This window comes from Dipodomys ordii, unplaced genomic scaffold (assembly GCF_000151885.1).
Source record: "Dipodomys ordii isolate 6190 unplaced genomic scaffold, Dord_2.0 Scaffold37, whole genome shotgun sequence".
Lineage (NCBI taxonomy): Eukaryota > Metazoa > Chordata > Mammalia > Rodentia > Heteromyidae > Dipodomys > Dipodomys ordii.
The window spans coordinates 13,661,357-13,673,080 of record NW_012267253.1 but is presented as its reverse complement, the minus strand read 5'-3'; the positions used below and the strand labels follow the sequence as shown (position 1 = coordinate 13,673,080).

Below are 11,724 nucleotides of genomic sequence, written 5' to 3'. Positions count from 1 at the left end.
AAAGAAAAGTAAAATATTAACAAGTCAACAAAAAATGGACACCCTAAGAAATGTCAGCATAGGAAATTAACATAGGTCTTAAACATGAAAAGATGCCAGGTGATGACATGAATACTGTTATCTATTTGTTGGCCAAAATTCAGCTTTGAAGATGCATTTGTCAGTGAGATCATTCATTGTTGCTTGACTCATAAGAGGCTATAGCTCATCTAGAAGGTGATGGACAGTACCTATCAAAATAATATTTGCATGTATCTTCTGTTTATAATTCCATTTGGGGAATTTGTCATATATATATGTATATGTGTGTGTGTATGTATGTATATATATATATATATATATATATATATATATACACACACACACACACACATATATATATCCTTGCACACTTAGGAAGGGAAATACATACTATTTACCACAGCATGATCTACATAAGCAAAAGATAGATCTCTATTAGTGATGGACTGGTTGAAAGTGCAGCCCTTGTGCAGCTATGAGAAAAATGGGAAAATGCTCTAAGTACTCGCATGAAAGTGCTCGGAGTAAGCAGAAAAAGCAAGGTCAGGTGGTATGTATAATATGCTCCTTTTTGTGCAAAATGAGGGAAAAATACAGCTGATTTGTTGTCTATAATAGGAACAGTAACTGTGACTATTTTATACTTAGTATTTCCCTCAAACTTTGTTTTTATACTTTACATTTCAGCAGTGCCATGCCCACAATGTCTAATCAAGATATACACAATACAGTGGAAGAGACAATCATTATTTCCTGATAAGACGTTCTCACACAGTCCACGGACAACAGCTCTGCACATCAGGCATCCTCATGGATAGCTGTGAGGAGAGTATCTGGAGAAATGCTGTGCAGGGATAATGGGATAGGAATAGACAATGGGAAGCAGGGGAGGGGCCGGAGGGGAGGGTCACTGCCCCTCAACTGTGTAACGACTTTTTAAATGGTGGTAGGAAAATAAGGCTTTTGCTAAAGCATCGATGGGATTTGGTTTCGACGGTGATTTGATTTCCATATCTTAAAGACTTTGGGAAATATTATTTTAATAGTTAAGGCTGAAGTATAACTCATTATCATGAGCAAATTTGTAAGAAATTATCTGAAAAGGGCTAGTTTGCTATATTCTAACCAAATCTTTCCCTGTGCCTCTTGCTCTTCTGAATGGACTCATACAACAAAAAGTGCAGTGGAAGAGGCTATGTACAACTGAAAATTCCCACAGAAGTTAACTGGCTTTTTGCATAGCCACTCAAGCCCATTCCCTGGGGCAGATATTGTATGATGCCCTCACCTCCCACTGCTCCACCCCCAGGCACTTATGTAGACAGCAGTAGGTCAAGCTGGCCAAAGATGACACAGCCCAGCAAGAGATACTTCCTATTCAGGGAGCCTGTACCACAAGGATTGGCAATACTTGCAGTCATAAAGTACCTAGGCATACGTTATGGTGAGACAGGCAGAGACCATCGGACACGAGGAGGTGGGTGGCTCCTGACCTGGATGGAACTGAACTCTTCTTGGGCTTTCTCACTACTCCAAGTCTGAAGACATTGAGTGAAAAACAAGAGAGCAACTCCATCATCTCTTAGTTCTCTTGTAATTCTAAAGTAATGATTTTAAGAGGCACAGGGAAGACTTGCTGTTGCTGTTTTGTCTCTAGGCCTCCAAAAGTTTCCCTAGGCTTTTGTCATAGGAAATCAATTAGAAAATAGTCGTAATACTTTTACTCTCACATACCTAAATTTCATCTCAATATTCAGAGTACTGGGGAATTAAAACTAAACAGGTAAGTTAACTTTCAGCCATATAGTGACAAGAATTATGAATTTAACATCAGTGAGATGACAATGGCAGTCTGGTACCAAAACACAGTAAGAATGATGCCTTCAACGGAGCCTGGTCTGGCCAGCTCTAAGCTTCTGTTTTTTAAACTAAAGGTATACTGAAACACAGCCATACCTATTCATCTCACATTTTCTATTGCTGCTTTATACTAAGATGGCAAAGGCAAGTAGTTATAATAAAAACTAAATGTTCCACATAAAACCAATAAATATTTACTATTTGGTCTTTGGTAGAAAATGTCTGCTACCCAGGGCACTAATCAGTGTTTGCCTTTTTCTTTTTTCTATGTGGCTTCATAAAGGGCCTTATGCTCCTTATGTTCCTGCTGAACGTTTCTGCTCTACGGCTGGTGGTCTACCACTTGAGTGAGCCACACCTCCACTGCAGCTTTTTGCTCATTAACTGGAGATGAGAATCTGTTTTGTCTGCCCAGGCTGGCTTTAAATATCCATCCTCAGATCTCAACCTCGTGAGTAGTTGGGACTAATTTCATGTGTAAGCCACTGGTGCCTGGAAAGACATTTCAATAGACAAAAACAAAACCCCTCAAGACTAGTATTTGTAATCAAATTGGTTTCTTTTCTAGGTCCATGAAATATATCATTTGTGTTAGCTGATCAATACTGAGGGGGAAAACACCAGGCACACTAAAATGTTAGAATCTCATTTTTTTCTTTTGGGATGGTTCATGGAAAATAACAAGGTATTGTTTTGGAAACTATTCTGGATGGAAATGCTAACATAACAGAAAGTCTTATTGAAGCCTATACCTTGCAATGTGTGTGTGTATGTGTGTGCAGACATTTATTTATTATAATCATGAGTATTTAACAATGTTTGCAAATGTGGCAAACTCAGAACTTGATGGACTGAAAAGCTCTTACTAAATGGGAGTATTATCATAATGTGTGTGCATGAGCATGTATTATTTAATCCTGCTAATCTTTCAGGCATGTTTGGAGGAGGTAAGGAACAGAGAGGAACAGAGAGACACTCAGAGATGCACTAAGATGCTATGTGAAGTTTCTACATTGTGTTTTAGTACATCACCACCCACCTGAGTGCCCAGAGCTTGGATGTCATGCTCAAAGGTGGTGTGCATTCGCTGTAAGGTCTCCACGGTGTTCTGATCTCTCCCAAGCTCCTCAGGGAGTTTCTTGTGTTTATCTTGGATACGCCCAAAGATTTCCTTGGCATCATGATAAAACTTATGCAGTTCATAGGAGGCAGCCAGAATCTGTGTTCTCGTGTCAATGAGCTCCAGCAGATCAGCCCAGGCTTCATTAAGGCCATCCTTCCATTCAGCGATGGTGGCAGCATCTGAGTGTCCAGAGTTGATGAGATCATCTGCCATGTGATTGACCGTATCCACACGTTCCTGTCCAATGTTCCCTGTGTCTCGAGCAAATTCCCGGAATCGTTCTTGCAACATCTGAAAGGAGGATGGGTATAAAGAAATCAATGAGACCACTGGGAACATTTTACTTCCTGATCCCATGAATGTCGTTGGCAAAGAAACTGCCTCTAAGTGGGAGGTAACAAGTAATATGCATGACTTTAAGAACAACAGCTCTGTGCTCTAAAACATATCCGGTCTTGCACACTGCAAAGAGTAAACCACTTCTATCTCCTATAATTGCCAGGGGATGGGGCACAGAGAGGTGAACCAACTTAAGCCAAAGTCACTTGATGAGGAACCAAGTAGAAACAGAACCCCATGACTTCTGACTAGGATGCAGGACATTGCATTCACCCACAGCTTAGGAATGCAATGGGACTTCCATACACTTCTTCACTACATACCACTCATGCTCTGCCCAGGTACTTACGGTGACGTGCTCGTAGTCCTGCCCCAGTTCATGGGATCCTGCGACCACCTCCCTCTCAGCAATCCACTGCTCTAGGTCATCCACCTCCCGGTTGAGCTGGAATAGCCTGTGCCTCTCATCTAGCTTGCCTCTCCTCTCTTCAGCAAGGTCCTTCAGGCCAGCATATAGCTTATCTACTTTGGACTGCCGCATGCTAATGCGCTCACTGAAAAAGGGGGAGAAAGGACACCTTAAATGTCAAGTTTCTTCCTGGGGAGAAACAAAGGTGGGAACGTTAATACAAATTTTCTCTAAGGAAGCTTCTGCTTAGACCTTTTAGCCTGAAAAAGAAAACTCTAAAATTCAATTTCAAATGATAAAGAGAGCTAGTAAGTAAACCAAACACACTAATTAAGACCAGAAACCATCTTGATTGTAACAATTGGGGGGAGGAGGGGTCTGTAACTGCACTACTGGCTCTGCAAGTCAGTATTTCCTTAAGAAGTTATTGCAAAACTCTGAAGCTACCTTCCATTCTCAGATACAATGCTACCAGTTACAGACAAGATGCTGCCGCCTGGCACCCGATGGCCTCCATCTCCTCTGTGTGCGTGTGCTTGCCTCTGCCAGGGCAGCTGGCTCTGGCTACATTTCCTGGCTCTTGAGTGTGCTTTTTTTAAGGGCTGAATCTTCTTTCCTCACAACAGGAAATTAGAGAGACAAGAACTTGCTGGTGCCTATCCCTGGAGATAGGGGGGAAGGGGGGAAGAAGGGTGTCTTTCTTGAGAATCTAATCATGAATATATTCCCTGACTTCATCTCCTCTAATCTGCCTTGGTTAAACATACAAAGTTGATCTTTTTTTCCACTCTGAGTCATAAAAAGCAATTACAGAAAATGGCTGAAATGTATGCTCTTGAAGTTAATGCTCTTGCCCCATACATAGTGAGTACCACACACCTACCTATGTTTCCTCTAAGATGTTCTGAGTACTTGATATGTAAAAGTTAGGATACAGTTTTGTTCTTTTTTCCCCTATAGGTCCATTGATTTACTTATTTATTTGTAGTCCGGGAAGAGATCCAGGACCTTGAGCATACTAGGTACATATTCCACATCTGAGCTATATCCCCAACCTATAGATCCTTATACTGTCTTCCACTTACCTTAAAAGTAGTAACTGTTCTCCTAATAAATTAGATGACAATGAAACTGTTCATTCTTCCTGTTCACCAGATACCGTTTGAGTCTATGGTAAGAACACTTCCCAAAGATCCCCCATGGCACTAAGTTAAGATGAATGCTGCCATTTTCTTCTTGGGCAGCTTAGTAAAAGATTCACTGAAGAACAGAAAGTCTCACCTTTCAGGATGGCTGTCAGCCACCAATGCCCGGCTTGTCTTGGAGAGCTGGTGTACTGTCTCTGCATAGTCTTCCACGGCTTGTTCTAAAATTTGGTGTTTCTTCAACATGGAGACAGCACTCTGCTCATCCTGCAAAGAGAGGGACTGTCACAACCACAGTGGCCCCTTTGGTCTGATACCACCTGATACCACCACAGGCTAGCTGTGCAGTGGGACAGGAGGTAGGACAATCAGAAAGAAAAACACTACAAATGTGGTATGACTTGTAAGCAGGAAATGTTCAGAGAGGATCATGGACTGGACATATAGGGGAACATGATAACCCAGAGTGACCAAGGCCCTTCTGAGATACAGAGTCAAGTACAGGGGCTGGGAAGGTGGCTCAATGGTAGAGCGCTTGCCTTGCATGCATGAGGCCCTGGGTTCCATTCCTCAGCACCACATAAGCCAAAAGAAAAAAGCCGGAAGTGGCACTGTGTCTCAAGTGGTAGAGCACTAGCCTTGAGCTGAAGGACAGCAGCCAGGTCCAGAGTTCAGGCCCCACAACCTGAGTCAAGTACAGGCAGGCCAAGTGTCCCAGGCTGGCCCTAACCCCACAGCTCGTCAAGCATGAAGATGACGGCATTAGGGAACCTTAAAATATTTTAAGGGTATCAAAGCCATTTTGATTATGGCACTCTATATAGGATTCTGGCAAATTTCTTTATACAAAAGAAGTAACAGGATGAATCACAATGATGACGCACAATTCAGTCAAGAAGATGAAGTGTCCAGGGTAAAAAGAAGTCAGATTTTAGCCACCTCTGCACACTATGGTGCCTCTCTGTAACACTCAAAAGAAGCAAAAGGTGGCTCACTGACAAGAGCCCCCAGCAAGCCCAAGCGCACGGTCTGAGTTTGAGGCCCTTCTGAGGCATGGGCCTCGCGCTCCTCTTAGGGAGGGGCGGGAGCCCCTCTCACCTTGGCCTTCTCCTCAGACATCATGTACAGCTCCTGCTCGCTCATCCACGCTTCCGCTTCAGCGGCGTCAAAGTAATATTGCTGGGCCTTGTGTGCCTCCTCAAGGCGTCGGTGGCGTTTCTCCGTCTCCTCGATGAGGAGGCCCCACAGCTGCTTCAGGTCGGCGAGTCTCTGTCTGATGGCCTCCGCATTGAGGCTGCTGCTGTCAGTGACGATATTTTGGCTTCTCTCAAAGATGTCATCAATGCGAGGCTGATGCCCCTGGATTTCTTTCTGGAGGGTCTGTGTGGGAGCGGAACATACCCCAAGTCTCGTTAAATGACCATAGCCTGCTGCTTATGTCAAACTGTTAAGAGCCATAAACTTGCAAGCCTTCAAAGCTCTCTCATTTTTTCTGCCTTGAGATGTGGAACAATTATTTACCAGGCTGAACTAGCTAGAGCAGAAACGCTTACCTGGTTTTTCTTTATTAGCAGCTGAACAGTCTGGAGGTTGTGGCCGTGATCTGTGGAAGTTGCCAAAGGCATCCTCTCACCAACCCACAACTGGAAAGAATTGCAAATAAGTGGTCAGGACTGCATAGAAGGACAAATATTTGACATAAACACGAGTATCAGGAGGACCAGCTGCAGAGAGTGCGCCAAATCCTTCTTCAAGGGGCCACCAGAGGGCGGGCAGTGGGGCAATGCTTGGATCTCAAATCCCAACTCATCCTTAATTTCAGAGCCTTACAGTTTTTTTTGTTTTGTTTTTTAAGCACCATTGAAGGGGTACTAAAATTCTGGAGTAGAAGTAGAGCAGGGCACAGTGGCACATGCTTATATTCCTAGCAACTCTGAAGGCTGACATTGGGGGAGATCAGGTTTCAGGCCAGTTTAGGCAAAAAAGTTCACAAGACTCCAGCTCAACTGAAGAAGCTAGACACAACTACATCCACTTGTCATCCCAACTACATCCACTTGTCATCCCAACTACATCCCTAGTTCATGCATATGACACGATTGGACAAAAAGTGAGACCCTGTGTCAAAATAACCAATGCAAAGACAAACAAGGTTGAAAGTATGTCTCAGCTGTAGATGCCTGCTTTCTAAGTGTGAAGCTGAGTTCAAACCCCAGTATCACCAAAGGAGAGAGAAAGAAAAAACCTGGATTTATCTTCAAAAAAGCAGAGAATAGAGTTGTATCATGTGGGAAGGGGAAGAACCCCGAGAAAAGAGTAGAGTCTGGGCTGTGAATGCTCAGCGCACTGATGTGGCCTAAGTGAGCATAACAGTGAGAACATGGGCTTCTGGAAAGGCAAGGTTATTTGGGACAGGGTCTACTCACGATCTCGTCCTCCACATCTCTGTTGAACTGATGGATCTCTTTGGAGGCCAGCAGATTATGCTTCCTTTCATTCAAGGGTTCGAGCAGCTCCATGAATTTGGTCTGCACAGTGAGGCGCTTGCTGTCTACCTCATCGGTGCTCTTCCCTTCCTGACTCAGCGCTTGGGCCTGGCTCTGAAGCTCCTCAATTTCCTTCTTCCGTACTTCCATCTGGTTCTCCAGCATCTAAAAGTGAAAGACACAGCGACGTTGCATCAGAGCAGGGGAAACACAGATGGACCTATCAAGTATCTGTTTGGTGTACTGGCCAAAAGGGAAGACTGAAGAATAAATATAAACTTATATAGTAAAAAGTCTAAGAAATGGCTCCACCGGGGGCGGGGGGAGGATGGGAAGGGATGGGAAGGGGAAACAAAGGAGGAGGCTACAATGCTTGATAAGAAATGTACTCATTATCTTGCCCATGTAATTGTAACCCCTCTGTACAGTATTTTCACAATAAAAAAAATAAAAATTAAAAAAAAAAAAAGAAATGGCTCCACCATCAATCAATCTACTAGTCGGCAATCCAGTTCATCAGCTGATGCCAAAATGTCCCTTTCTAGGATTTTAAAGTTTTGAGTAATATTCAAACTTGTCCATGAGCCTAACAAAGGAAATGACAGGGGAGACAATAATTCATTATAGAAAAAGGTCAGCTTTTATTTGCTTGTCCAGAAACCAGCTTCACCCTCAGAAAGGAGTTACGTTAGTCTTGAAGCCCTAGTTCATTTAAGGAAGGTAATGTTAACCTGCCTTTATTTCCTTGGTTAAAAAGCGGATGGAGGTCATACTGAACAATCAGTGGAACACATACTAGTTCTTCATTTAAAGAGAATGGATGAACTGGGCGCTGGTAGCTCACATTTGCAATCCTAGCTACTCAGGAGGCTGAGATCTGAAGATCATGGTTCAAAGCCAGCCATAGCATGAAAGCCCGTGAGACTCTCATCTCCAATAAACGGCTTAGAAAACCGGAAGTGGTGCTGTGGCTCAAGTGGTAGAGTGCTTGCCTTGAGCAAGAAAGAAAATGGGTGAAAGTAGAGGCCTCTTGCTCAGGACCTATCATATGAGCTTAGGAAAAATAGGTGTTTCATTTGTGTATTGACTGGCACCATTCTCAGGTAGAGGAGGAAAGCAGCTCCTCTACAGGGAAACTACCTGTGGGGAAAAAATACTTCATGCACAGTAACTTGCAGAACACAGTCAGTGACCAAGTCACTTAACTAAAGGCGAGGTCAGTGTCACTTGGATGAAGAAACCAGCCTCAGTACTCAGCCACTGTCCCGTAGCGCCTGGTTCTCCTCACAGCTGCAGTGACCAGGACTCAGGCTGCAGAGTTAGCCAGGGGAGCCACACACGCACTTCTCTCAACCCCAAAGCAACTGTTTTCTCATTAAATAGTAAATTCACTTGCCTTTTGAGCCTTCTGCTGCGATACAGAAATGTGGAAAAACCCACATTTCTTCTATGGTCTCTAAGTACCTTGAATAATTTGGATAGCTGACAGGCATCTACACATGATACCACAAACCATGTAAATATGATACTTTCATTTGCATGAGATGCACAGCTTAACTATAAAAAGATATTTTCCAAAGTATTCCCATGCTGACACCTAACACTTTTACTGACACTTTTTCTAGCTGACTCTGGAAATGTCCTATGATGCTGTCAGGGTAAGCACTTTGCTGGGCATTAAATCCCTTCACATGGAAAGCAGATGGCTGAAAACAGGCAAAGCCCAAGGAGGTTGCTGCCTTGTCCACTTGCCTGTTGCTTTTTCAGCAGGATGTTGACGCTGGTAAGGTCTTTGCCATAATCGTCCGACTGAATCTGACTCTCCAAGCCATGGAGCCATTTATCCAGATCTGCGCAGCTCTGGGTAAAAAGTTCAGCCTTGTTTGCATCAAAGAGCCGCTGGGCCTTGGTCTGAGTGGTGGATTCAAGGACTTCCCACATTTTATGTAAACCAGTGAGTTTCTCCTTCACCACAGCTTCCGTCTCAGGCTTTTCTGAAATGAGCTGCATTCCTTCCTGGAAAACACAAACCAGTATGGTTGTAATTAAATACAATTTGCAAGAAAGTAAATGTCACCGTGTAAAACAAACCTAACATTTGATCTGATTGACCCATTCATTCAGCACACACATGCTCACATTCACAAATTCTTCCCATTAGAAGTTACTACCAAATAAAATCAACAATGGTCTCAGCTAAACACAAAGTTTCCAGGGAGTACATTCCTAATTGCCACATGCAGAAATAGTATCAACTGCAGCAATGGGATATTCAGTACTAATAAACCAAGGTTTCCCCCCTCCACTTCATGCCCCAGAGACCATAGCTATCACATCTTTCTAACTCTTAAGAGCCTGGTGCAATATATCAAGTATGAGGGGAGAGAAGGGAGGATGGGAAACTCATGGTGCTCAGTTGAAGTGCCTGATGGTTCACAGCAGTCACACGTGGAAGATTTAAACACATAGTTCTTTTTGTTTTCCTTTTTGTCAGTCTTGAGCTTGAACCCTGGGCTTGGGTGCTGTTCATGAGCTCCTTTTGCTCAAGGCTAGCTAGCACTCTACCACTTGAGCCACACAGCACCACTTCCAGCTTTTACTATAACTGGAAGTCTCACAGATTTTCCTGCCTGGGCTGGCTTTGAACTGTGATCGTCAGATCACAGTAGCTGAGTAGCTAGGACCAAGAGGTGTGAGCCACTGGAGCCCAGCCAACACATAATATTTTAAAATCGTGTGCAACTATATCTGATAAAGCTTATCACGGGCAAATATGCCCCAGATAGAAGGACAGAGGGGTCCACGGTCCACCAGTAGCAGCAGAAGAGACATATAACAGAGACCAAGTATTTGCTTGAAGATGAGCCAGGTTTTCTGAGACTTTTGGTTGGGTTTCTGTTTTCCCTTCTGGTAGGGTGAAGTCACCAACTGGCAAGTGAGAGGCGGACTGCCACTGGCTATGGAACTTTCATAAGTGACAACATAGGCTCAAATATGCTGGTATATTTTGAAGGAAAAGGTGAGTGCATCCACACCTTCAGCTCCTTCTCCTCATCAGGGCCACCACACGGCAGCGAGGCCCTCCTCAAACGTTTTAACCCACCTTCTCAATTTTGTCAAGCCATTCTTTGTTAGATGCAAGTTCTGCCATAAATGCTTGGTGCTTCAGCCATTTACTGTGCAGATTTCTGGCTTCATCGTAAGACATGTCCTGGGCTGTAAGCATCTTTTCATTGATCCAGAGAGAAAGCTGAAATGACAACAACAAAAACATAAGAAAGTTTTCAGAGACTGTCATTATACCTATCAGCTTTCCCCCCTCCTTAGAAAGGATTGTAGTGTTAGACTACGAATACTGTACATTTCCATGTCAACACACAACCAGATGTTTAACTTTCCAACTCTGAGCCACAAGTATCCATTATAAGGAGTCTGTACGCAAGCTAGGTCTAAACTGTAAATGGAATATAAAACCTAGAAGTACAAAAACAATGAGTCAATTTCCAAACTAGAAGACACTTTCAACCGGCTTTTCCAAAGGCTTGTATTTAAAATTCTGCTCTAACTAGTCCAAGTCAAAACCTTTTCTCCCTTCCGAATATCTGTGTCACTTAAACCATGTTCATCCTGATTAACTGTCTTTTAATTCGTTTGGCAATAATGTTCTTTTGGTTCTTTTTAGTAAAGGAAAAAAAATTCTAACAAACCAATCTACTCATTTACTGACTCCCTCCCTTTTGATGAGAATGCCAAAAAGGCATGAACAATTTGCTTGCTGTGGGTAGGGCTAAGGCAACAATGATATCCTGTCAACATTTCATTCAAATATAAGTCACCTTCACTTCTCTTTTTTCTATTGCCTCTATCTCTATAGAACCCTCTATTCAGACCCTACAAGTCTACCTGGAAGTGAATTCTTGAAAATCATGTTAAGTCTGCCAGCTGCTGACAGATAGATGGGAAGAAGTTCGTTTTAAGAGGTTTGGGGCAGGAGACAGCCCAATGACAGGCTCTAACACGTATCTTCTGCTGCTTTTCTCTCCATGTGGTCCATTTTTCCGGCAAGTCTACTAGTGTCAAGTTGGTTCTCCCCCACAGGGTACTGCCCAGGGAACATTTTTTTTTCCACCTTGGCAGGAGATACATGAAACCTCCGTTGTCAGGTTCAGTTGGATCGGAAGCAGGAATCTTCAGGGACTATCTGCCCTCTCCCAGGTAACAGGATGAAGCCGTTTATACCACTCAGGACATTAAGTTTACACTTGACTATCTTCATCGTTTTACTTCCTAATATCTATCTACAAATGGCAGTAGGGCCAACGGAAAGGAAGTACTACTGTA

The 11,724-nt window shown here is 43.3% G+C and overlaps 1 protein-coding gene across 3 annotated transcripts in view; it reads right to left on the bottom strand.

The window, feature by feature from the left end:
- The window catches only part of Sptbn1 (spectrin, beta, non-erythrocytic 1), a 143,789-nt gene that overhangs the window by 16,911 nt on the left and 115,154 nt on the right, over positions 1–11,724 (bottom strand). For all 3 annotated transcript variants that reach the window (XM_013017938.1, XM_013017940.1, XM_013017939.1), the window contains exons 18-25: positions 10,487–10,633; positions 9,136–9,399; positions 7,324–7,548; positions 6,451–6,540; positions 5,996–6,277; positions 5,034–5,164; positions 3,693–3,897; positions 2,921–3,295 (exon numbers count right to left, since the gene is read on the bottom strand). In XM_013017938.1, the coding sequence (XP_012873392.1) occupies positions 2,921–3,295; positions 3,693–3,897; positions 5,034–5,164; positions 5,996–6,277; positions 6,451–6,540; positions 7,324–7,548; positions 9,136–9,399; positions 10,487–10,633 (1,719 nt within the window). The remainder of the gene's footprint in view (positions 1–2,920; positions 3,296–3,692; positions 3,898–5,033; positions 5,165–5,995; positions 6,278–6,450; positions 6,541–7,323; positions 7,549–9,135; positions 9,400–10,486; positions 10,634–11,724) is intronic.